This window comes from Peromyscus maniculatus, chromosome 6 (assembly GCF_049852395.1).
Source record: "Peromyscus maniculatus bairdii isolate BWxNUB_F1_BW_parent chromosome 6, HU_Pman_BW_mat_3.1, whole genome shotgun sequence".
Classification (NCBI taxonomy): Eukaryota; Metazoa; Chordata; class Mammalia; order Rodentia; family Cricetidae; genus Peromyscus; species Peromyscus maniculatus.
This window is the reverse complement of record NC_134857.1, coordinates 117,556,819-117,581,621: the sequence shown is the minus strand read 5'-3', so window position 1 is coordinate 117,581,621 and position 24,803 is coordinate 117,556,819. Positions and strand designations below refer to the sequence as shown.

The following is a 24,803-nucleotide window of genomic DNA, read 5'->3' as shown; positions in this document are numbered from 1 at the left end:
TTAAACTAGAAGCTAGGAGAAAATGAAAACATCCAAAGCTTACTTTGTGGGTTAAAATAAAGACCAACCATGAATGCTTTCTTTATAGTTACTTTTACTGGAAAACAACAACAACAACAAACATTTTTTTCAAAGCTGTCAAAATAAAAAAAAAAACCAATACACAAGATTGCACCATCATTTATAAATGCTGTCAGTTAAAGGTAAGTAGGCTTTTCTCGCAAAATCTCATCTCAGTAGTCTTCTACACAGGCAAGAGCACTTGAAAGGCAAATCTTGGAGCTGTTGGCTGGATTCAAAGTTCCCTTAGCCAGGCTCACAGCATTGTACCATAGAATCACATCAAACCTCAGCCAGGAACTTCTCCACCAAGATTACATTAGTGAATTTAAAATTTTCACATTCTTTCCACATTCCATCATTCATAGTCTGGGGAATATAGTTCACCATTCTCCAATGTCCTTCTTTATGCATTATACAATATACACTCTTCTATTCATACGTAACTTCCACAGTCTTCACATTCTCTTCCACCACCACTGTCATCACTATACAAGAAAATAATTTATATGTAAATACATAAACACATCTCTTCAAAATGGGTCGGGTGGGAAAAGATCATCTGCCAGAAAACAGATACAGGCATAGTGCAAAACTCAGAGAACCCTGGAAGGACTTGTTGCCACTAACACTAGCTTGAAAAAAGCAATTCAGAAACTTAAAGAAAAACTAAATTAGTTGTGTATATTTTATTCTGCACCATTTTGAATCAGACAGGAATAAATCCAATAATACACTTGCAACATGAAATGCTGAGTGTGTTAATAGCTCACAAGTGTTGCAGTGAATGCTCAGTTCTCTTCAGAGACACGGGGCATACACAGGAGCCCCCGTTTTAGAATCCTCCTTCTGGGTCTCGTGTTCACACATGTCACACACAAATGGAGTGTGATTCCAGTTCGATTCAAGTTCAAGGCACTACTGAACAAAGGCTGCATGCTTTCTTTGTGAATTTATGGACTTGTGAGGCCTACCTCAGACCCAGAAATTAAAGACTATATAAGCAGTCTCTTGACAATATATATTACTTATGTATACATCTCCTTAGAAATTATGTAAAAGCCTAACAGCTTATCGATTTGATTTTATGAGCAGTTTTCTCAAACAAACTTACATGTAATTTTCCCCCATTAACAGTACTGATAAAATACAGGGCACCTTTTTCTTTCAAGTATCTGGGTAAAATAGCATACCCTGAGATTTTAGGGTGCAAATATTACACCTTGTAAACTGTAGAATGAAACTCCTCAAGCACCACATAAGAAAATGTATACCGCCGGGCGGTGGTGGCGCACGCCTTTAATCCCAGCACTCGGGAGGCAGAGCCAGGCGGATCTCTGTGAGTTCGAGGCCAGCCTGGGCTACCAAGTGAGTTCCAGGAAAGGCGCAAAGCTACACAGAGAAACCCTGTCTCGAAAAACCAAAAAAAAAAAAAAAAAAAAAAAAAAAAAAAAAAAAAGAAAATGTATACCATGATAGTCTTAAATACAAAGAGTATCGATGAATGTGTTTCCTATGCACATATACACACTTATCATGAGATTATAGTCATCTACTTAGAAACCAACACTGCACACACTCATTGTGGAAGTATAGCCATTTACTTAGGAATCAATTCTGTCCTTCAGGCCAAGCTAGATAGAGTTCAGGGAATAGGATCATTTGGTTTGTAGCAAATAAAGGTCATTGTTTCTACAGTAGACAAAGAGAATCAGAGGACATTGAATCTTTTTAAGAATCAAGAGTGAAAAGGTCAAATCTGAGTAGAGAAAAAGATATTTGTGTCACTATACATTCTTCTAGTTATATAAGATTAATTTGAAATGTGTGCTAATTTTTGAAATGTATCATAAAGTTGTCAAAGTATAATTCATTTTTGGCTTAATTAGTCAGGGATGATCACATGTACACAGATGCTTTATCCTGGACTTCATTTACTCCGGAGGGTAGTGTCAATAAGTGTTCAAAGAAATACATTCTGGTCAACTAAATTTTCATACTGGCTACAAATGTGTTTGTTTTTCAAGAAGCAGGTCCAATGAGGCCTGTTTCAACATGACCCCATTACCAACAGGGAAAAAGGATCAACGGATTGAAATCCCATCACAGAGTTCCTCATGATCATTCTGGAAACTGAGCCTCACACATAACCTTGAGAAAAAGAATTACAAAGGCCAGGCCACATTCTGTTTAAATTCAAGCTCATAGCTCTATTTAGGGTACTTTTTTTAATTAATGGTTTTACGATATAAAATAGGATGGGTAGTTCAGTAGTGAAGAGACATTGTTGAGAGTTATTACTTCTTGCGGTAGAAGGCTTTCTAGATTCTTGGTTCATCCCACACTGGTTGAAAGGAGAAGGAATAGCCACTTCATTCAAATGTCCATGCAAGCTCCAGAAATGACAAAACAGAAGACCCAGAGATTGGGATGTGTGCCTGTGAGAATTTTCCTTCTTTGTCACTTGAGGTAGGAAACGGCCCAGCAGATGATGATCCAGCTGTGAGATGACCAATAGCTGGTATAAGAGGCACAAACACGAGCTTGTGATTGTATTTTAACTGCTTGGACTCTTACCACATCCTTGGAAACGTGTGGGAGGGCGCAGCCTTTTCCATAGAAGCAACAAATAAAATTTTCTCCCCCCCCCCACCTCAGTTTCTCTCCTACTCTGTGAGAATGGAAGGCTCAGCTCTGCTGGTGATAAATATTGATAGTAGCCCATGGGCTCGCAGTCTCTGGACTGGCACATTTTCTTGAGGAGGAGTCTCTCTTTGTAGGGAGCTGGCAAGCAAACCCATGGTGCTTTCCTGCAAGTCTCCTGGGACAGAAGACTCCTTCCTGGCGTGGGTTCTGCCCATGCAAACCCCGTGTAGTCCATTCTTTTCATTCAAATCCTTGAGAGTTCACATCGATGCTTTAGGGCTACAGGTTTGAGATCTTTGAAAGAAATGGGTTCTAGTTTTTTGCTCCAATATTAAGTGACCTTATACATGGCCAGTTTGCCTGGAAAATGCTAAAGTTCTGGGGTAAATCTTCTAGGAAATATCACTTTTCCTAAATATGGCCCAAAGACATCTTCCACACCAGAAATCCTGCTTCATAGCACATGCCTCGGAGACAAAACTTTATTTCACAGCTTGTAGGCCAGTGGCTGAGAGGCTAAAGCCACTATTTCTGCTTCAAATATTGCTCTTTATGTAAAAGAACTTAATTTTTAGAACTTGTTTTTCCCTGGTAAGGGAGGCCCTGGAAGTAACATTGAATTTGTTTGTTTGTTAGTCTGAATTAAAAAAAAAAACACAATTAAAAAGTAGTAAAATTGTAAAAAACCTTAGAAAATTCAGTATTTTAAGGCAGCATAAAATCCTTTACTTCCAGAAACACTTTTAAGTAGAAACCAAATATTGATGATCACCAAAATGAAAATGATTATTTAAAGAATTCACCAGAATGTTTTGTCTTTAAACAAATGAGTAACTGAACAGAGATTCCTTATGGAAGTCCTGAGATAATACATGGGTTTTAAAAGCATGTTCAGTTAGAGAGTAACTAAGAAATTCTTCTGTGTATCACTTAATTGAGACACCGATTAGGACAAGCTAAATGGATCCCTTCAGTCAGAATTCGGTTACAACTGGTCAGTAAAACATCCCAAGGTTTGGAATCTTAATATCTGTTAAAACCTGAAGCAGGAAGTAAGCACTGTGGTTACGGAGTTTCTACTTTGGGATGGCCAGGGCCGAGGGAGTCAGAGCCACTGGAGCAAAGTTCACTGCCAATTCTACTGCCCCCGAACTTCAGGCTGCAGATGGAGAGGCAGGAGGGAGTCCATGAAGGGAATCATTAAAGGGGGTGGGGAGTGTATGCTGCACACTTACAACAAAGGTTGGATTCTTGAGAGCCGCAGATACAGTCCAAGGAACCCCAAGGTGATTTGTGATCCTATTATCAATATGCTGATTGGGTTTACAATAGAACCAATCAGATTCTATGGCTTGTTTTGAATGAACCATTCAAACACTCAGTGTATGGTTTCCCTGGCCACAAGTGCAGAAGAGAAGGCAGCGGTAAGAAAGCTTACATCCTGTATTAAAGTATAAAAAGAAATACTTCACGGGGAGAAACACAACCATTCAGTCATCTTAGCGAAACCGAAATAACAAAAACTACCTTAAGGCAGTTGTTCAGGAAAATATACAAGCTTACACACATGGTTCATAAGAAATAAAAGTTCGTAACACAACTGAAAGTTCTTCAGGTGAATTCAGGTGTTACGATGCAACTTTCAGATTGAAGAACAGGCCTTATTTCTGTCTTGCTCCTGCAAAAGAAAAAAGTGCAAAGAAAACATGGTCAAAGAAAAGATGGCCAATTCTGAAAGAACATTCCCCTGTAAAGGGGCAAGAAAATCACACCCCCATTGGCCGTTTAATTATTGGGCTCATTTCTTTATAATACGGAACTTACATTTTTAAATGTGTTTTGAAACCATGCCTCTGAAGCTACTAGTCATTGCTGACTTCCAGAAAGTGCCACCAAATGGAACCTGCCTTTGAAAATTGAATCAAATTCAATCAACCATTCAAAAATGATTTTGGAGTTAAATGCTTAGTTTCTCTGAGAATCATTCACAACAAGTACAAAACAATATATTGTATGCGTCCCTAAAATCAGCACATAGACCTGATACTTAAATTAAATGGGGTCATTTAGAACTTATCATGTCAGTAATCTAATGAGATGAATGAAACACTAAGGATTCTTGGAAAGGGAATCAGCACTAACTAAATCCTGTGGAATTTCTCATAGTGTGCTGTTATATAAATTAGATAGACTGGTTTTAACATGTAACTCAATTAAATCCACTTTAACACAGCACTAACATTGTTCAAAAGCATTTGAGAAACTATCCCTGTCTTCTACTTTTATAAATTTTTAAGCATGATCTACTAGAGCTTTGCTTAAGGAATCTTTTTTAATGCCTAGAAGTTGCTATCCAAATATAAGATTATAAAGACAAAAATAAAATGAGCTGCAAGTAGTTGAGGAGTAAGAAGTCTGTATCATGTGAAAAACAAGCTTGAGGAAGAAGAATCAAATACCATCTCTCTAACTATATGCAATCAAGTAGCAAAGCAAGGGATGCTTCAGTCCTGTGACCAAATAAATAAATAATAAACAAACAAACAAAGCCTGTTTAAGCACGTGTTTATTAAGAAAGAAAGCTAGAATAATAATGCTTTTGCACCTCAGATGAATGCACTTCAGCTATATCTTTTTGTTTCATGTTTATATTGAGAAAATGCATTCAGGCTAAAGGAAATGTTGGTATACGGTGCATGCAGTTCCCACAACCTAGCAGTCCCTGGAGCTCACAGATACAGTTTGCTAAGGTTGATTTTCTACCTTAACTCACACAGAACAGCAAGAAGAAACTGAACGTAATCACATGTGAAGGAGGAGTGACCAGGAGACTAAGAATGATTTCAATTAGATTAAAGAACTTGACGGTAGTTCTGGCTTGGTGCCATCATAAGGCAAGGTGAGCAGAGTGGAAGGGAACCAATAGAAAGAGGAGGAAAATCCCATTCAAGATGATAGCCAACTGAGACAATATCCAGGGATCATATTCAGGGATCATTAGTCTAGATATTACTTTGTGGATATCTATAAGGTTTTTTTTTCTGCTCTATTAATTTTAGAGAAATTTTGTTTGAAAACTTGAAAGTATTGATCTAATTCTTATTAAGGATGAAATAATAATTAGCCAATAAAACTCATCAGAGACCTCTCAAGTAGATCCTGGGAGTAGAGCTGGAGGGTTAGCTGTACTGTGTTACCAGGGGCTCTCCCCCCAGTGCCTTCCCGGGAGTTAGACCTGGGACACTGAGCATTCAGCAGGAATTCAGGGTGGATTTCCCCTTTGCTCCTCCCAGGCTTGTGCCCAAATGGAGAGGAAAATCACCACACGCAGCTGGCAAGCTGGACCCAGAGCTTTATAACATGTTGGAAGGCTGTGTGGGATACTAGAATACCCTGGCACCCAGCCACCATGCCTGGAGAACAGCCAGCTCTGAGGGGACTACAGAGTTACGGGTTCTGTCTCCTGATTGGGAAACTTCAGCTCTCTGTGCCCAGGCCCCTGACATCACTCTGGGTGAGTGAAACAATGGTTTCCTGCTCTGTCTAGGGCCTGGGGGACATTTCTTGGCATTTATGGGTTCTTGTTTCTAAGAAACTTTGGTACTTACTACAGGCCATGTTCTCTGAGGTAGGTGGACAGTTCCATCTTTACAGCTTTCTCAAGATTATTTCCATTTTACAGATGAGAGAAGTAAGGCTTAAAGTGTGTATGGCACTGGCCTAGTCGAAGAAGTAATGGTCCCACTGAGTCCTAGTTGCCTGACTTCATGTGGACCTGTGCTCTGGTCACAGTCAAACAGCTTCCGTTCAACCAAAGTGTTTCAACCCATCTGCATCCCTGGGGAGGGGGAATCCCCTCACATGTACATCCCATACTTTTCCTCTCCCAAACTAGCTCATCACCAAAGACATAATCTTGAGTCTAGTGTCTCTGATATGGCTCAGGTTTCTCTTTACAACATAGAATGCTCTGGCTAGCATTTTTTAATCATGAGAAAAGCACATATAGAAGCTTGATTTATGTTGAGTATATTCAGACTTCAACTTATTCCCTTCTCCCTGCCTTTCTTGGCCTTTTTCTCAAACTCAGTGTACATTCACACATGCACACACACAGTCTCTCTCCTCCCTCCCTCCCTCTCTCCCTCCTAGTGAAAAAGCTAGAAGATTCAATTTTCTCTGTGGCTGGAGACTTTTCTCTCCAGGTCCCGCCAAGTCTCACCAGTCCCGGAGCCCACTTATAAAATAAACACACAGACGCTTACATTATTTAAAATCCTTGGCCATTAGCTCAGGCCTATCATTGTCTACCTCTTACTCTTATATTTAGCCCATTTCTATTAATCTATACTTTGCCACGTGGCTCGTGGCTTATCAGTACCTTACATCTTCCTTGTCCTGGCTGCGGCTCCAGCCAGTCCCCTCCTCTGCCTTCCTGTTTCCTCTTTTCTCCTCTCTGTTAGTCCTGCCTATCCTTCCTGCCTGGCCACTGGCCAATCAGTGTTTATTTATACAGAGCGATATCCACAGCATTTCTCATGGATAGAACTTTGATTTCCCACCTGATTGAACTGAAGTTAGACAAATTAGCACCAGTGCCACCAGCCTAGCCATGTTCTGCCATCCTCTTTGAGGACACAAATGTCACATAATTAATTCTTTACTAGGATGACTGGCCAAGAGACAAAATAAAGATATTGAAATTTTTCAGAAAAGTTAAGCCTGGCACAAAAGGACAGATAAGGGAAGGGGAATATTTCACAACAAAGAAAAGAGAGGGTAAAAAGTAAGAGAAGTGGGTGAACGTGGACCTGCTGCACCAATGCGAGCATGGGCTTTGGACGGCCTGCACTTCATTTACTGTGGATTGGGCCAATTTATGTCTTCATTTGCCTAACAGAGGTTAAGAAAGTGTCTACTTGGTTAAAGACTCCACGAGGCTAAGTTTTGGTAAGGAAGAAAATATAAAGGTAGACAGAGCACACCTGTAAGCACAGTGCTTGGGAGGCAGAGGCAGAGGAAACAGGATTTCAAGGTTAGCTTCAGATGAGTTCGAGGCCAGCCTTGGTTGATATGTGTATGCCCAACAGAATTCTGGAGAAAGGTATGAGAGTAAGCTCGAGAAAAGCTCAATCCAATGAAAAAGGAGGAGAGAAAAGTCAATTCAAATAACAGGACATTAAGAATCTCAGCAGTTGGGAGGCAGAAGCAGGCAGATCTCTGTGAGTTCAAGGTCAGCCTGGGCTACAGAGTGAATTCCAGGACAGCCAGGGCTACACTGTGAAACCCTGTCTCAAAAAAACAAAACAACAACAACAACAACAACAAAGACAGAACAAAACTCTAGCTATATACAATAATTGGAAGAGGGAACCACACCGTGTTCGGGGAAGGGGACAGAAATAAACTATTGGTTGTGGGACTAGCTAAAAATGATGTGTGGAGTTTCCAGCAGCTTAGCAATTGGATACCTCTGTCCACCAGCACATGAAGGGTAGCCAGACGCCTGACCTAACAGGGATGCTCAGGGTTCTGAAGTACGTTCTGGTGAGCGAGCTGCCAAGCTACCCAGTCCTGCACTTTGAGCTATTTATTCTGAAATAAAGCAAAACCAAACCCTGAAAAAAAGCAAGGACATGGGCAGATGTATAGATGCCCGTGGTAGATCATTAAAGTCAATCGAGTTGACGTGAATACGGAATGAGAAGCCATGGTGGGGAAGATATTGCAAACAAATAAACAATTAACAAAGAGCCCAGAATGATTTCTCAGATAGCAAGGAAACACTAGAGCAGACACCAGGAAACGATCCAAGTGTCCCTAGAGAGGAAGAAAAAAAAGGATGTAGACTGAAAAGACACTGAGATGACTGTCCAGGTTGAAAGGTAAGCCTTACACAGAAGGAACAGTAGCTAAGGAAGGGTCACTCGACCTCTTCGTTTTGATACACTTAGACCTGGGTTTGGTAGTCTCAGAACTCCTCCGGGGCCACTCAGAACACACCATGAAAGTGGGTGCTGAAAATGGCTCCCCCTGAACCCAGCTTTCCCTTTCCTCCTTAGCTGTTGACATATGAGGCTCTGTTCGTGGCATAGAATAACCCCGGGAAGTAAGGAGAAAGGGAAGGTCGTGAAAGACACTCAGAACTGGAGAAATAAGCCTTGCAGAAAAACAAGGGACATTCAATTAATACACAATCATTGCCATTCTCTAAGGTTGGACTCTAGGTGGCAGGTATAGTGCTGATTAAAGTTTTGTTAAAGTTACTCTGTCAGAAAGGTATCAAAGATCCTGAGGAGAAGTAACTTTCAAAACCAAAATAGACCAAAACCGAAACACACGCATGTACACATGCATGCACACATACACATGCACACACGCATGCACATGACATCTAAAGAAATGAGAAAGTACTGAAAGTTTGTAGCACTTTATATGTATAAAGGGAAAGTTCATAACAGAATAACTAGAAACAAGGCCGATAGCTTTTCCACTCAGCCTACACAGGAGCAAAAGCAGAACACTCCCCTTTGTGCGGGGCACTAAAAATAGACAGCGAGATTGTCTTTGGGTGGAAAGGAACAACACTTGAACATCAGCTTTCCGTTTAGAAGGGGGACTCTGCCCTATCTAGTTAGAATATGTGCTCCTGACATAGAGCCATGCGTCACCTTGTGGGTTTACAGCCCACCCCAGAGCACACAATGGCTGCAGAGTGTAGGAATGGAATTCGTATTCATTGACTGAATGAAGAATGTAACAGTATTTCCTGAAAATCTGTATTTAATAAGCATTCCTAAAAGTAAATAGAGACGGCAGTAGTTTGGAGCCAAATGTCACCAGGGAGTAAACCACAGATGTTCTCTCCGGAAGCTCAGAGCTCTCCTCTATGACCTCCCTTTGCTGTTCTATGGACCTTACCAAGGAACACTGAGAGTTGCCTCTCTCACCCTTTGGACACTTCAGCAAAAATCTCTAAGTCTAGTTTACTCGTTGGTGCATTCGCTATTATAATTGGATCAAATCCATTACATAGCATGTATTTTGAAAGGATGTCATAAAACCCTATCCTACAAAATCCCCTGCAACCCTTATAAAAGTCTGGGTTCCAAAGGAAACATGGGAGCTGAAATCACCTGCTGAGGCTTCCATCAGGAAAACCAATTGGTGCTTTGGAATATTTGAGCACTGTTTTTTAAAACTGTCTGAAGAATTACTCACCCCTTTTTAAAATCTGACTTTTCCTTGGAAAGTGTAATGTTGAGTTCTGAAGACCTTTAATTCGTATCTAAATTTAGCCATCTAGATTTTTGCCTGTACACACAAAAAGCTCACCCTTAGTTCCCAACTCCTCTGCTTAAATCAAAGCCAACACCCGTCATTGTATCTTTAGGGCTCTTTGCTAAGGTAAAAATTCTGCTTCCAGCAAGGGTAAGAACAAATTCAAAGCTCCAATTCAACTCTCAAGATGCAAAACTCAGATTTATGCCTGTGTCTGATGGACACAGCATCACACCAGACCTCTCCAGACGCAGCAGACCAAGGAAGGGCCAAAGGCAGTTGCTAAGAAGATAGGACCGCTGTGCAACCTCCTGGGCTCCCTGCACCTCCAGGGCTCCACAAACTCCTCAGGATTAGTAGATCCAAAACAGCCTTAGGTAAACACACCATCCATCCAGGGGATCAAAACGCTGCCGCCCACAAGATAGTGCATCTACAGAGCTAATCCTCCATGCTGAGTCTCCTCAGCAGGCACTCTAGGGGTCCCTTTGTGTTCCCCGTCCCTCTCCTCCCCTCAGCATTAGTGGTCACCACACCGTGTAGTGCCTGCCGCAGACTCTTGGAGAGGAACAGTCCAAACACTGTCTCTAGGTTGCCACTAGAGCAAAGTTGGCATTTTCACGTGAATTCTAGTAAAAGTCCCAGTGTGATCGCTCCTATACAGTGCTTTCTTACCTTGGAAGAGACTTCACAGCAGCAATACGCCGTCCTAGCAGCTGACATTCTGATACACACTGGATGGTAGATTTTAATGTCCCTGAGCTGGCAATATAGGTCTGTTTACCTTAGATGCATGAATAAGCAAAACACACACACACACACACACACACAGACACGGGCTTGGGGGTGTGAGGACTGCATCCCCTCTTGAGATGACAGGAATGTGAGCCACTCTGTCATCCCCAAGATTACACTATGCTTTTATCTCAGTCCTCTTTTCTTTTTCATTCAACATGACTTTACCAAGAAGTGAAGATCCCAAAGACAAAATCTCAACCCTCTCTGCTCTGAGAGGCCAGGGTTACAGCAGACAAGCCGGCCTGCAGCTCTGACGCCCTGTGCTCCTGGCAGAAGGTGTGTGTCTTCACTGTCTTCTGGGTTTGACCTGAGGTGTCCCGGTTGGTTCCACCACCCACATCCATGCCTCCTATCAAGTTCCACAGACTGTATTTCCAGCAGAAATTTCCTGCCTGTGAGTGCAGATCAGACTAGGCGTCAGAAACAGGTTTTCTCTGCTTTCCTTTGCAGCGTGGAAGTCATTCTTTTTCAAAGGGAGCCACACAGGCAGATCTAACGGTGCTTCTGGGGATTGGCATTAGCCTTGGAGCATGGTGGGTTCAGTCAGAGCAAAACAGCATGAAATGCAACAACTCTGTCATCCAAGGGGTACCTTTGGCTCCAGAATCTCACCCTCTTGTGAAGGTCAAACTCTGTGTGTGTGTGTGTGTGTGTGTGTGTGTGTGTGTGTGTGTGTGTGTGTACATGTTCATGTTGTGTATGTGCCCACACATAAGATACACTAAAAACCCTGGGGAAAGTATTCTGATCTTTTGAAAACTAAAAAACAAGAACTTTAAACAATGTAGTGTTTTAATATAAGAAGTTCCAAGGGAAGACATGAAAGAAGAGAGAAAGGTATGTTTTATGACGCTAGAAAACATCCATTTTAAACTCCTCTTTAAGACAGGGGAGCAAACAGGCTGTGTTTCCGGTGACCTAAAGTGGGTTATCTGTCTCACCAGGAGGCTGGGGACAAAGAGATAGGCTCACTCCACCACCAAATCTAGACCAGGCTTTCATTTCTGTCTCCTTTCAACCTTGACTAACACAAAGGCCAAGGGACATGTGGGGGGTTCATTCTCCCATCATTCTCTGGTGGGACAAACACTCAGGCAGTTTGCAAAGGCCAGAGGAAAAGGCTATCCGTGGCACCCTGAGGGGTGCAGAGAGGAGGGAGTGGACAATAAACTAGTCCCGTCACAAATCAGATGGCGTTTAGTCTCCCTTTTCCAGAACGCCCGCCCATGTCTCCAGACAGCCACGGTAGCTCTCCCAACACAAAGACACCGAATCACTCTCTGGGATCACCAGAGTAAAATGCACTCACCAGGGGCTGTCCCAAGGGCCTTCCTGTGACTCCGGTCATCTGTGTTCCACCACAAAGCTCATGGTGGTGCCATCAAAGGAAGGGGGAGCGATGATCCGTGGCCCCAAGGGCTGTGAGGTGATGCTGATGACGGGCTTACCGTGCAGCTGGGCGAAGCCCTTGGCCCCCACAAGCTGCGATGTGGCTGCCGGGGCTGAGGAGGAAGAGGAGGCAGGGGACTGACCGGAGGCCATGAAGTATGGGGCTTCGGTGAACGCCGCAGCTGTCTCTTTGTTCGGGGTCTCTGCTGCCACCGAGAGCTCACTGCCTCCTGCAGTGTGAGCAATAGGTGTGGCCTGCAGGGCATTGGGGGGCAGCACCGTGGGCAGGAACCCGGGATAGATCATATAGGTGGGCCCGTAGGCCCCAGGACTCAGGGCCAGAGGAGGCACCGGAAGGGACATGGGTGCCACTGGTTGTTGCTGGGAGGTCATGGGCACGTCGACATATTGCCCTGTCTCGGGGTCAAACAATCTCCGGGTCATAGGTTGAACGGGCGTGTCCACCAGATAATACTGGCCAGTGGTCACGTCGAGGAGCATCTTGCGCTGTGTCTGCTGAGGCTGTGGCTGCTGAAAGGGGTCTGTGGGGACTGCGGCCGGGCCTGCAGGGGCTGGGGCTGGCATTCCAGGAGGGGAGAAACAGAGGACCTGAGGCTGGGCCCCCTGGAGAGTAAAGGGCAACGCCTGCTGGTGGTAGACCGCTGTGGGAGTATGCTCGGGGCTCTGAGGCCCTGGCGGGGCAGCGACTGTTTCTCGGTGGTTGTCAGGTTTGGTACGCCAGGCTGGCCTGCTGGTTCCACTGACGTGAGAGCCTTTGGAGTTACTGGGGACCTGACTGCGGGCACTCAGTGGAGGCAAGCTGCAAAGAGTGGCCGCTGAGGAGCTGGCAGGCCCTTCTCTGGAAGCCCCAGGCCTGCCAAGCAACTCCCCTGCGGCAGAGCTGCCCTTGAGGGGGATGGTCAGGTAATTCTCACAGTCACTGTTGCTCTTCTCCAGGCTGGCCGCAGTTTTCCTGCTGGTGGCCTCATCAGGAGGCGCTCGGGTGGCTGGGGAGATCTTGAGGGATCTGAGTCCCTGCGATCTGATGCCCTTGGCTGGTGAAAGGCTCTCTGGAGAAGGCCCTTGTGGGAACTTGCCGGCCACACCCCCAGTTTTCTGAGTGCTGCTGGCACTCACTGTGAACACACTCCGGCTGCTGGGGAGCGGGGGGAGGGGCTGCAGAGGTTGGGTTCTCTCCGCATCCTTGTGGACTGGGGGGATATAGAGAGACCTGGGCCTTTCTCTGGCCATGTTCTCAAAGGCAGCTGCCCGGGCAGACACACTCTCGGTGCTGGGGTTAGAGTTCCTCCTCTGCAGACGCTCCATGGGGGCCCCTCTCAGGACCACACCGCCTTTGTGTCCCGTGTCCCGTTCTTCTATCTGTCCCAACTGCTTGGCCGGCTTGTCTGGGTCTCCTTCAGCTCCCTCGACCCCTTCCCTCTCCTCACTGGCGATGAGTGACAGGACATGGCTGTCGGCCATCATGGGCAAAGGGTCGCTTTTGCGCTTCCATTCATTTCTGTTGAAGCTATATAGCTCTTCCATGGACCTCACCGCCGCTGTGAGCTTCTCCAAGGCATTCCGGGCTGGCTTCGGCGCTTTCCCTTCCTCCTTGATGTCGTCCTCTTTGGGTTTCTCTGGGGTCCTCTGAGCAGACGCCTTGGAGACAATCTTAAGCACAGGCAGGTAAGAGCCCTGTTCAGATTTATTGGGGGCAATGGTGGCCACAGGCAGCCTGCCAGATGCCCTGTGAACCAAGACAGTCCCTTCTGGGGAGGAGCTCAAGACTCTGCTGCCATTGCCCACTTTGCCCGCACCTTCCCTGGGCTCTCGATCCACACTGTCTTCTCTTGGATTCACAACCGCCTGGCACATAATCACCATAGGGGACAAGGACCTAGATCCTCCTGTGGCAGCGGTCAGCTGCCTAGGCTTAGGCCCTGTCAACCCCTGCTCTGGGGTGACACTGCCCTTGTCACTGCTGTCCCCTGACCCTTTGATCAGTTTCCTGACATCCCTCACCTGGTGCAGAGGTCCTGGGGCCTTGGACTTGTCTCTAACATCTCTCACCTGGAACTGGGGCACTTTTTCCAGATTGTCCCCACCACGGAAGAGTTTCTGCTGGGTCCTGCTGTTGTCCTCAATGGTCTTGAAGAGGTTTGAGTTGCTGCCACTAGCCAGTTTGGGAGTGAGCAACTTGGCAATGTTGAAATCTGAGCTTGGCTGTTGTACACTTCCTAGGCGGATCTTGATTTCAGGTGCCTTGGGCCTGACCACTGCCATGGAGGTAGCCTGGGCAGCAGCGGGGTACTTGGTGGCCTGCTTCTCTGGCTGTTTGTCCTTGGGTGTCTGCTGGATGTTGGGAACGAAGAGGCGAGACATGATGGTGGACTTGCTGGCAGAGATCTCCCCAAGATCGGCTCTCCAGTCCCCACCTTTGGGGAGCTTCAGTTTCCCGATGGGAGCTTTCTCCTCCAGCTTCTCCGCCTCTTTCTCCTTCCATGTCCGGAAGGCGCTGTTCTGACTCCGAAGGAAGATACCCTTCACAGTCTCTGAAGCACTCTTTTTAATTTCACACACTTCCGCGTGTCCATCAGAGAACTTTCGGCCGGGGCCGGTGTTGCTCTCTCGAGGAGTACTGGCTTTGAAAACGGGGGATTTAGAACCTGCGACAGACCCTTCCGCTGCATCCGACACACTGACCACGGTGTACTCAGAACTGGCCTCTGAGTGGCGCGAGCTCTGCCTCTGCAGCCCCCTCTCCCACGGCTTCTCGGCCCCAGGAGTGCCCTCTGCCTCCTTAGAGGTGCTGGGGGCGCTACGGTGAGACGTGTCAGAGACTTCTCCCCTCTCCATCTTGAACTCATGTTCTCGCTGCATCTTCTTGGAAATGACGTTTTTGAGCAGACTGGAAGCAAACTTGGACTTCTTCTGGGGGCCGTCACTGCGGGAGGCAGGCTTGCTACCCTCGGGCGCCTCTGATCCATCGTCCGTGTACACAGACCCCGGGCCTTTGCTGGACCCCTTGGTGACTCTGCTGGGCCCGGTGGCTGAGCTGGCTTTGCTGGCTTTACTCTCACTTCGTAGATTGAGGGGCTCCAGAAGGGTGACGACCCGGGAGCCAGTTTGGACCTGTTTCTGGAAGCACAGGGGCGTCTCCACATGTTTGATTTCTCCCTCAACTTTGCTGACCACAAACTCTAAGGCCTTGGTCTGGGACTTCTTGGCCTGGAGGTAGAGCTGGTCTGCAGTGGCTCGGGTACCACCGCCCTTCCTCAGACCTGCAGCCACAGAGGCCGCACTGCTCCTCAGCAGGCTCTGCTCCACTCTGGCCCCGACACCGCCACATTTTAAGTCCAGGAAGGTTGACCATCGTCCAAACCCCACTTCAGAGAGTGTGGTGGAGGATTCTCGGGAGCTGATGTTCAGAGCTTCAAAATAGGGGTAAGCGAGGCTCCGGAAGGCCCTGGAAGTTAGGTTTCTCACCTCTTTGTCCGCATCGTCCAGCTCACTCACTGCACTGGAGGCTCCGCTGGAGTAATCCACCAGCTCCTTTGCCCGGATGGCCCCGCACCTGGTTTGCAGGCGAGCAGGGACGGCGATGAATTTCTTTGCATGGTCCTGAGCCACGGCTGCGGCCGAATTTTGCTTCTGTGAACTTGAATTGTGTTCAGCAGCTGTAGAGACTCGGAGGCTCATGTCGCCTTCATGCTTGGCAGCATAAATAATGTTTTGCTTTGCCCGCACGTTGCTAGGCTCATTTATAGCCCGGGAAGCTGGCTTGATTGATAGGAGGATCTGGCTTGCTGTACTCCCACAGCTGCTTGCAGCAGTGGCCGGGGCTCCTAAGGCTGCCTCCCGGAGCTCCCGGACAGGCTCAGGTGGCGTGGCCGTGCCAGGTCCAGTGGGTGGGGGAGTAGTGTCGCTGTCGGAGGGGCCGCTGCCCACTTCTGTGCTGCTGGTGTCACGACCACTGCCGCCCGCACTAGGGCGAGCCAGGTCACTGCTGATGGGGCTGGGAGTCCGAGTGGCGTCGGTGCTCGGAGGGGTGCTGACGTAACAGCTGTTGTCATCGTCTTCTTCGGTGGTGATGTCTCCTGGGGTCTCATCACTGCCACCAAAGGAAGCATAGTCCGCGAACGAGTAGATCACGTTGTTGTCCTCGAAGTCCCAGCGAGAAGCCAGCCCCACATCGAAATCCATGCCCTGTTCTACCTCACTCAGCTGGATCTCATGGGTGGTGATGTAGTGTGCTTCCTCATTTTTCGGGGGGTCCCTCTTGCCCTGGGACTTGGCAATAATGTCCTTGCACTCTGTTCCATCACTGGCCCCTCCTCCTCTACCCTCCCTTGCTCCTGCGCCTTCCGCTGCTTCTTCTCGGTTTTGCTGTTGGCAGCCCATTTTCGGCTCACTCTCAAAGCCCAAGGATGAAGAGGAGGTGGCCAGGACCCCCAGTAACTTGGTGGGATCATCCATTTTGGAAAGGCCATCGTCTTCTGCTCTGTCCACCGGGGAGGAGGAGGAGGAGGAAGATGAGAAGTCTTTCTCGCCAGCCCAGGAGCTGGGGCACTGGGGGGAAGCAGGACTCTTCTTGGGGGTCGAAGCCTCGCTGGCATGGCTGCCGGGTTCATCCTGGGCTTTTGTCTTTGGGCTCTCGGAGGCCTGCTCCCTAGGACAGTGTTCCAGTAGCAGGTTCATAGTCTGGGGGCTCTCCTTTCGGACTCCAGCTGAAGCACACATCTCCACATACTTGGCTTCAGGCTGGGTAGAGTCTGAAGGCTCAGGAAGCGGCCGCAGCTGCTGCCTGGGCTCCTGGCTGTCTTGCGCTCGGCTCACCGGGTCCTCCGCAGGCGTCAGGCTGGTCTGAGAGTTCATGTCCGAAGTACCGCCTTCCATTCTGAGCCCTTGTCCAGGTTCCAGTGACAAGAAGAGGCAGTGGTGAGCTCTGGGGCTGCCCTGGGTCCCCCTCTGGTCCTGGAGGGGCCGCAGAGTGGCCCGGAACAGTTTCCCACGTGCCTGGGCTGGCCCCAAGGCTGTAGGTACCCTTGCTACAGCTGCCACCACCACCGCCCAGTGCTTCAGCCCCTGCGGTGGGGCCTCGGCAAGCCAGAGTGGGGTGGGAGGGCTCCCAAGAGCGGCAGCAGAGGTGGTCTGTAGCCAGGGGGCTGGGGCTCTGGCCGCGACTGTGGCCAGCGTCCTGATGCGGAGGAGCTGTCCCGTCCAGTCGCTTGTCTGGCACCGTCCGTGCTTGGTGGTCTGAATGCCATCAGCCAGCGAAGAAGCAGCATCTGTAGGTCGACGTCGGGTCTGCCAGAAATGAAGGGAAAGCATGTGTCTTGTGCAGCAGCCTTGTCGCTTTCCTGGATGGGGAGACAGAGGGTCACGTCATTCCAGAAATATTTTTAGTGTCCATTCCCTAGTCATACCGAAACTACACTTGAGGGTAAACGGAAGAGGCTGTGAAGAGATGAGGAGAGGCGGTGGGGTGGGAGAGGAATGTGGCTTCTGATTCAAATCCGCCAAATGTTCTTTGTAATCTGTTTTAGAGTTGTCTAGCGAGTACACAATTACCCTTCACTGACTGCCATCTTTCTCTCCCCAGCCTCTGATTAAATGAATTTTCTCTCCTTGTTCAAAATTCAAATTTTGCACTACACTTCAAATCAGTTAAGGAAACTCCAGAAATATTTCGCGTCCCCCTTGTGCATATGGTAATTTTACATTTGCCTCATTTGCATACTCTTTCTTTCGAGATCGAAATCGGATGAGTGAGGGTAATAAAAGTTTTCATAGGACAAGAATTTTCTTCATCCTCTTTTCCTCTGGCCAAACTTATACTCCATGGAACATAACCTATTTGTTTGAAAAAGGGGTGGGGAGCGGGGGACCCTTCTAGTATCCTTACTGTGTTGATTCAGAGCTGAAAGGGGGAATTTTCAGAGATCTAAAAACTCCTTAAATAAACTTTGAGCTATGGGCACTCCGAAGAAACACAGGAAGACAATATGGACACTATTTCAAATCCCTACAGTGTCTATTCAAGCTCAAAACCGTTCCTAAACTTGTAAACCCACGACAAGACAATAAGCCCCGTTAAATATAGCCTGAGCTGCAGCTCAGAGATTGGGTTCCCCTGGCTGTGTGCCAGGCCTGCAGGGCACAGAACCAAAACACAGGAAAGAGCAACGAATGTGCTTACCCTTCATGAGTACAGTTCGGCTTGGAGGGAGGTTCAGAGAGGAAATGTGAGCCGCTGGCATGCCCCGTGAAATACAGCCAACATCCCAGTTCACCAGCTCTGAGATAGATCCATCCCAAACAAGTCCAGTGTTGTGCAGGCAGATTTGCCAAGGCAACCTAACACAGGGGTCTGTGCTAGCACGCTTTGGGGCAATTCACGGGGCCCAGTCCCTGGAGAACCATGACTTGGTTTTGATGAGATCTGGCCCTCGTCACCTGCCAGGCCCAGTTCCACCACTATACATAGTCTGTGTGTCACTTATGCCGATTGGATAAAGCCCTATTTTAAACATCCACATTTGTGGGAAACGAAAATAACACCGTCAAGCATCCCCTTTTGACATGAATGCCACCCCCACACTGAAAAGTGTTCCTTCCTCTGAGTAGGCTTGCGGGTAGGTGGGAGGCAGGCACCCCAACAACTGCAGCTTCTACCTTCTCTCCGGGTTGGGATGCAATTATTCTCCCTGGACAAACTCTCTGTCCCTCCACTGCTACTAAAACATGGTCAGGAGGGCCTGAAAGCAGCAGGAATAAAATTATGGATATAAAGCCATAACTCACAGTGAGGAGAAAGAAAAAGAAATGCCTTCCAAGTATCAGCTTCTTAATTATTGAGTACAATAACTAGGGACATTTTAGTTTGTGTGTGTGTGTGTGTGTGTGTGTGTGTGTGTGTGTGTGTGTGTGTGTGTATTTGGTTTTTTGAGATAAGAGCTCTGGCAGTCCTCAAACTCTCTCCGCCTCCCCGGTGCTGGGATTAAATGTGTGTGCCGCCACTGTGGGGCAACTTGTGAGTATAGTAATTATTGAATCCTGTTTAGACCCTAAGGAGCTAAGCACAGTTACTGTACTGATTTTATAGATAGGGAAACTGAGACACAGAAATCAGACAGAATTCAAACGGCCATCTATTAAATCTGCATGACCACAAATAAGCCACGTAGCTGTTTGAGTTTGGTTTTTTTTTTTTTTTTTTTTTTTTTTTTGGTTTTTTCGAGACAGGGTTTCTCTGTGTGGCTTTGCGCCTTTCCTGGAACTCACTTGGTAGCCCAGGCTGGCTTCGAACTCACAGAGATCCACCTGGCTCTGCCTCCCGAGTGCTGGGATTAAAGGCGTGCGCCACCACCGCCCGGCGAGTTTGGTTTTTTATTTCATATAATCAACCCGAGAACATGTTATGGACTCAGGGGATTAAGGACCATGGTCCTATTAATAAAATGGAATTAAATATAGTCACCTCTCAGGCAAGCAGAATTTTCAGCTCTCCATTTTGAATTTTCTTTGAGGCTGGCCATACCTGGGCCAGTAAACCCTGAAGACTGTGAGGCACGTGAACTTCACCACCGCTGAACAAGAGGTAGAGAGAGCTTCTGCTCATCAGGCAATTCTAGTCTGAGGAGGAATAGTTCCAGGACTTTCATATGGCCCTGTCTATGACAACAATACAACAAATTTTTCCTGAGTTTCTTCTTGTAGTTGGCAAAATATAAAACTGGAAGGTCAGGAGCATTTGGGTGTGAGTAAATTCCTAATTTCCTTTCCTTTCTTTCTTTCTTTCTTTCTTTCTTTCTTTCTTTCTTTCTTTCTTTCTTTCTTTCTTTCTTTCATTTTCTTTTCTTTTATTTTTTCTTTTTTCTTTTTTTCTTTTTTTTTTTTTTGAGACAGAGTTTGTAGACTAGGCTGGCCTTGAACTCAGAGATCCACCTGCCTCTGCCTCCTGAGTGCTGGGATTAAAGGCGTTCACCACCACTGCACAGCACAATTTCTAAATACCAAAAGTTCCTAAAATCTCCCTCCCGAGATCTACTTCCTCGTTGAGGACAGCCCTGGCCAAATCTCCCCAAGAATCAGACACAGCATAGTTCTAATGTGGGTACTTACCTTCAGGATAGTTCTAATGTGGGTACTTACCTTCAGGATAGTTCTAATGTGGGTACTTACCTTCAGGGTATCTGTGAGGCTCCTCTTTGCTTTCTAGTTAAACAGTGCCAGTGTAGGTGGGGGGAGGGGAAGGGACAATTCCTTCATATAAAGTCAATTTCCAAAAAGTTTTGGAATCTAAACCACGGATTCCTTTTAAAAATTAAAAAAGCTAAAAATCTGCAGCAGGACTGACTATTCAAAGAAAAGAAACCTATAAATAGAAAAATAATGAGCAACTTTTAGGTAAAGAAGACAATTAAAAACTCCAAACTGTTGACCTTCTAGCATTTTTTAGAGTTCTGGGTAGGTTTCTGGTACTCTGAAAAGGGATGGTCTCAAATCTGTTGAATAGTTTGGAGTCATTGGCCACCACAGTGCCTTTTATTCTTTCATATGACTACAATCACTTTTTTACAGATGAACTCAGTGATTGCCTACCTGATCTCAAGTCTTGAGCAATTGACGGTGACTAATATTGCCAGTATTAACCCATGCTAAGGAGGCATGCTTGGTAAGCCAGGCAAGGTATTCCCTGTTGACAACTTTATATGGGAATTCAGAGATCAACAAAGGAAATGACTCAGCATTGTTATTTTTATCTCTGTGGAGAAAGATTCTTATCTTTCCCTGAAGGGTTTCTGAGATAGATCAGTGTATGTAAAACCTTCACATGATTTAAGAAATTAAGAATGAGGGCCAGACCACTCACCAGGTGATCTAAGGATATACTTATATTTAGGGTCTCCAACTGTGGCAAAATATGATAACGAAACATGTCATTCAAGAGAAAAAAAAACCCAGTTTACTGAAGGTAGCTATAGGCTGGGAGTGAAGAAATGCATTCGATTACGATTAGCCTCAGATTAGATGCCAAACCTTAACCAAGCACAAACGTTCTTAGTTCCTCTTGGTACAAAGGGAGGGGAGGGAGGTGATGCCTTACATCTACTTGAAGGTCTTTCCATGAAGATGTGGATAGCTCTCAGCACACACTTAGGTGAAGAAGGCTTTTCTGCTGGCTACTGCCTAAGACCCAGAGTGTGGCCAGCCCCTTCCTCCCAGGCCCAGAAGGGACATGTGAAAGCTAGCCTGGGAAAGAAGGCACCTGCTGTCTTTTTTATTTTCCTGAAAATATTAGAAGGTGCCTAATTGATTAGTTATTGAAATAAGTGCTTCACACTCATATGACTAAAAAGTAATTATTATTTCCACTTTATGAGTTAAAAAAAAAGTGAGGCTGAGTAAAACTTGTGCCTTCTATGGCTTTTCACAAATTTTTCCAATTGATAAATGCATGGCCCTGGTTAAAACTGGATTGGAGGTGGTTCCAGCCTACGCTAATTGGGTTAATTCAGCACCGAGTCTATGAGGTCGGGGGAGTGGTGTGCTGTCACAGGGCCGTGCTCACTGCAGGCCCATTAAGCTGTTTCACAGCCTCAAGCCAGCTGCCTGCCCACAGGACTGGCTGGTCCAACGATGTGGAGAGGCAGGATTAGAGAAGAAGACTATCCCTGTGAAGGGCAAAGCAGCATGTACCGGGAGGATGAGTAAGGGAAGAAGAGCACGTCGTTGTAGCATGCAGCCACACACACTCCAGATGCAACCCCTTAGCTATGCCCTTAGAACTTGGAAGGACAGGAAGGGACACTTCACCACCAGAAATAAACCCTTACTAAACAGCCCTTGAGCCTCCCTCCACGCAAGCTCAGATAAGGAGCTGAGTGGTTTTTCACTTGGTCCCTTGGGCCGGGAGGCGTATCAGGGAGCCCATCTTCTCTGGCTGCCCTCCTCCTCTTCTTGACTTTGGAACCCTGCTGGGCCTCCTGCACTCCCTTCCTCTGATGATGCGCCCCCAAGCCCATGATGTGTGAGGTTAGACAGTTGCGTCCGTCTGGCCTTTCTCCTAAGGGATCTGGGGAGGTGTCAGAGTTTCAGATAGGACGACACAAAGGACGATGCTCCCTTGAAGACCACCCTCAGGTGGAATCTCTCCGTAACACTACTTAAAATAGCCTAACTCTAAATCTTGGTCCATCTCATCCATGACCTGCCTGTCATCCTGACTTGTATGTTACGTATCCAGAGGGAAGGAGGTGGCACGGGGTTTCCCCAGTCAATGAGGGCAGGGCAGGGAAGATGTCTCCCTTGCCTTTCACGGGTTACAGTTAGAAGCAGGATATAACCAGCTAAGTCAACTGCTTGGATGATCATATCCGTCACATATTTCTGTAATTTTTTAGGAAGCAATTTTTTTTCTTCTAAATCATAATGTTGCATTTTGAGTCTTAAACTATTGGTGGCTTTTTTTTTGTTTGCTTGTGGCTTTTTATTTTTTAATTTTTTTTTTTTTTGTCTACTACAACGGTACTTAGAATGACCATGTCCTATCTCACCAACCTGTATATTACATTATTATCAAATTACCTTATGTCTTAGTCACTGTTCTATTACTGTGAAATACTAGTGGAATACTACCAAGAGAACTCTTATAAAAGAAAACATTTACTTGGGGACTTGCTTAAACTTACAGACTTTAGTCCAATATCATCATGGCATCAAGTATGGTAGCAGGCATGAGTGGTTCCGGAGAGGTAGCTGAGAGCTCCATCCTGACCCCAAAGCAGAGAGAGAGAGAGGAGAGGGAGAGGGAGAGGGAGAGGGAGAGGGAGAGGGAGAGGGAGAGGGAGAGGGAGAGGGAGAGGGAGAGGGAGAGGGAGAGGGAGAGGGAGAGGGAGAGAGAGAGAGAGAGAGAGAGAGAGAGAGAGAGAGAGAGAGAGCCTGAGCCTGACATGAGCTTTTGAAGCCCCAAAGCCCACCCTCAGTCACACACTTCCTTCAAAAAGGCCACGCCTCCTAATCCTTCCAAACAGTTCCACTCCCTACTGACTAAACACTCAAATATATGAGCCTGAGGGAGCCATTCTGATTCAAAATACCACACATTACAAATAATTGGAACTGATTTACTGCTCATCTTTCTCATTGGAATTCAAACCCTCTTCAAGCAGGATCATGTCTGATTTGTTTATTCTAACATCTAGAATAATATAAGTCTCATAAAAATGAAGCTTTTAATTCAAACTTCTCTGATATCCCCCTTTCATTCATTTCTCTCTCCCTCCCAGTGAAGGGTCTGGCACACTTTTGAAATAAAATAAATCTTTGTTAACCTACAAATGACTGAACAGTAGGGAATGAGCAAACACTAGTTTATCCTTCGTTATTGAGTCAATGGTTAAATAGTTATTTAGGATAACTGGATACAAACTGCCAAAAATTATTTAGGGAGATCCTTACTAACTAAATAGCTAAGAATGATTTATAAATAAAGAATTAAGGTATTTTGGCCTGCATGGAATATTAATGCAGTTTCAAAAGCCACATTCAAAGTCCTCAGAAATAAGACTCAAAAGTAGCAAAAATCACCCCTTTACTTTGCCTGCCTTCTAAACTTCCTTAATGACAACAAAATGTTTAAGATAAAATAAAATTCTAAATATGTAGTTATCAATATAAATTAAAACTCACTTTAAAAATGAATACAAATTAAAAATCACAATTAAAGGTGGTGGTGGCACATGCCTTTAATCCCAGCACGCCAGAGGCAGAGGCAGGCGACTCTCTGCAAGTTCAAGGCCAACCTGGTCTACAGAGCAAGTTCCAGGACAGCCAGGGCTATACAGAGAAACTCTGCCTCTAAAAACTAAAACCAAATCAACCAACCATCCAACCAAACAACCAACCAAACAAACAAACAAACGAACAAAAACCCCCACTAAATCCTAAATTTTAAAATTAAGCTCAACAGTTGAGTCAAATCCAGAATAGACATCTTCAGGTTGTTCTACCCTTTCATGAAATCAGTCTCTGCCTCCAACAAAATTCTTTGTCATCTGTTCATCAGCCTGTATATTGAGTAAGAGCCTCCAAGTCAAGCGATATCGCCGAAGACATCACCTTTGAAAGGCCAGGGGTCATTCACCAATAAAGACTTTCCTCTGAGCTCAGAACACCGACTACTTTCTGCCGGCAGCTGTGAGTGGGGAGGGCTGCCAGGAGTCTGACTTTCGCTGCTGAGCTTAACGGGATTACAAAGGAAGGAGAAATCCGCCAGATACATTTCAAGCCAACAGACCCTTCGTATATTTACGGCATGTTTTCCTAGTAACCGTTTATTTTGCTGAAAAGGTTTAAATAAAAACCTCCAGAGTCCCTTTTAAGATGGTTTCACATTCCCTACTCAGACACCTGCCTGATTTTGATGTGCTACTATTTTAGTATGTCCTGAAATCATGTGCTCCCTTCTATAAGACTCAAGTTGGTGTATATTTGTTTATGTATGTTTACCATCCATACAGCCTCTTGGAACAGAAATTGGTGCAGAAGATTTTTCTGTCTCCTAATGTAGAGAAACACAAGCAGGAAAACCATTTTATCCAGACTCATACAACTCAGTATCCCAC

At 46.0% G+C, this 24,803-nt stretch overlaps 1 protein-coding gene across 1 annotated transcript; it reads right to left on the bottom strand.

Annotated features, from left to right (window-relative positions):
- Positions 1–1,523: 1,523 nt before the first annotated feature.
- Positions 1,524–17,505, bottom strand: C6H4orf54 (chromosome 6 C4orf54 homolog). Its single transcript, XM_006970326.4, has 2 exons — positions 12,095–17,505; positions 1,524–4,384 (listed from the first exon to the last, which is right to left on the bottom strand). The coding sequence occupies exon 1, from the start codon at positions 17,503–17,505 to the stop codon at positions 12,130–12,132; it is 5,376 nt and encodes a 1,791-aa protein (XP_006970388.2). The 3' UTR covers positions 1,524–4,384; positions 12,095–12,129.
- Between the last annotated feature and the right edge of the window lie 7,298 nt (positions 17,506–24,803).

What these genes read in the sequence shown, in the direction of transcription:
- C6H4orf54 (XM_006970326.4), bottom strand. Translation starts at nt 17,505, where the DNA reads ATGCTTTCCCTTCATTTCTGGCAGACCCGACGTCGACCTACAGATGCT.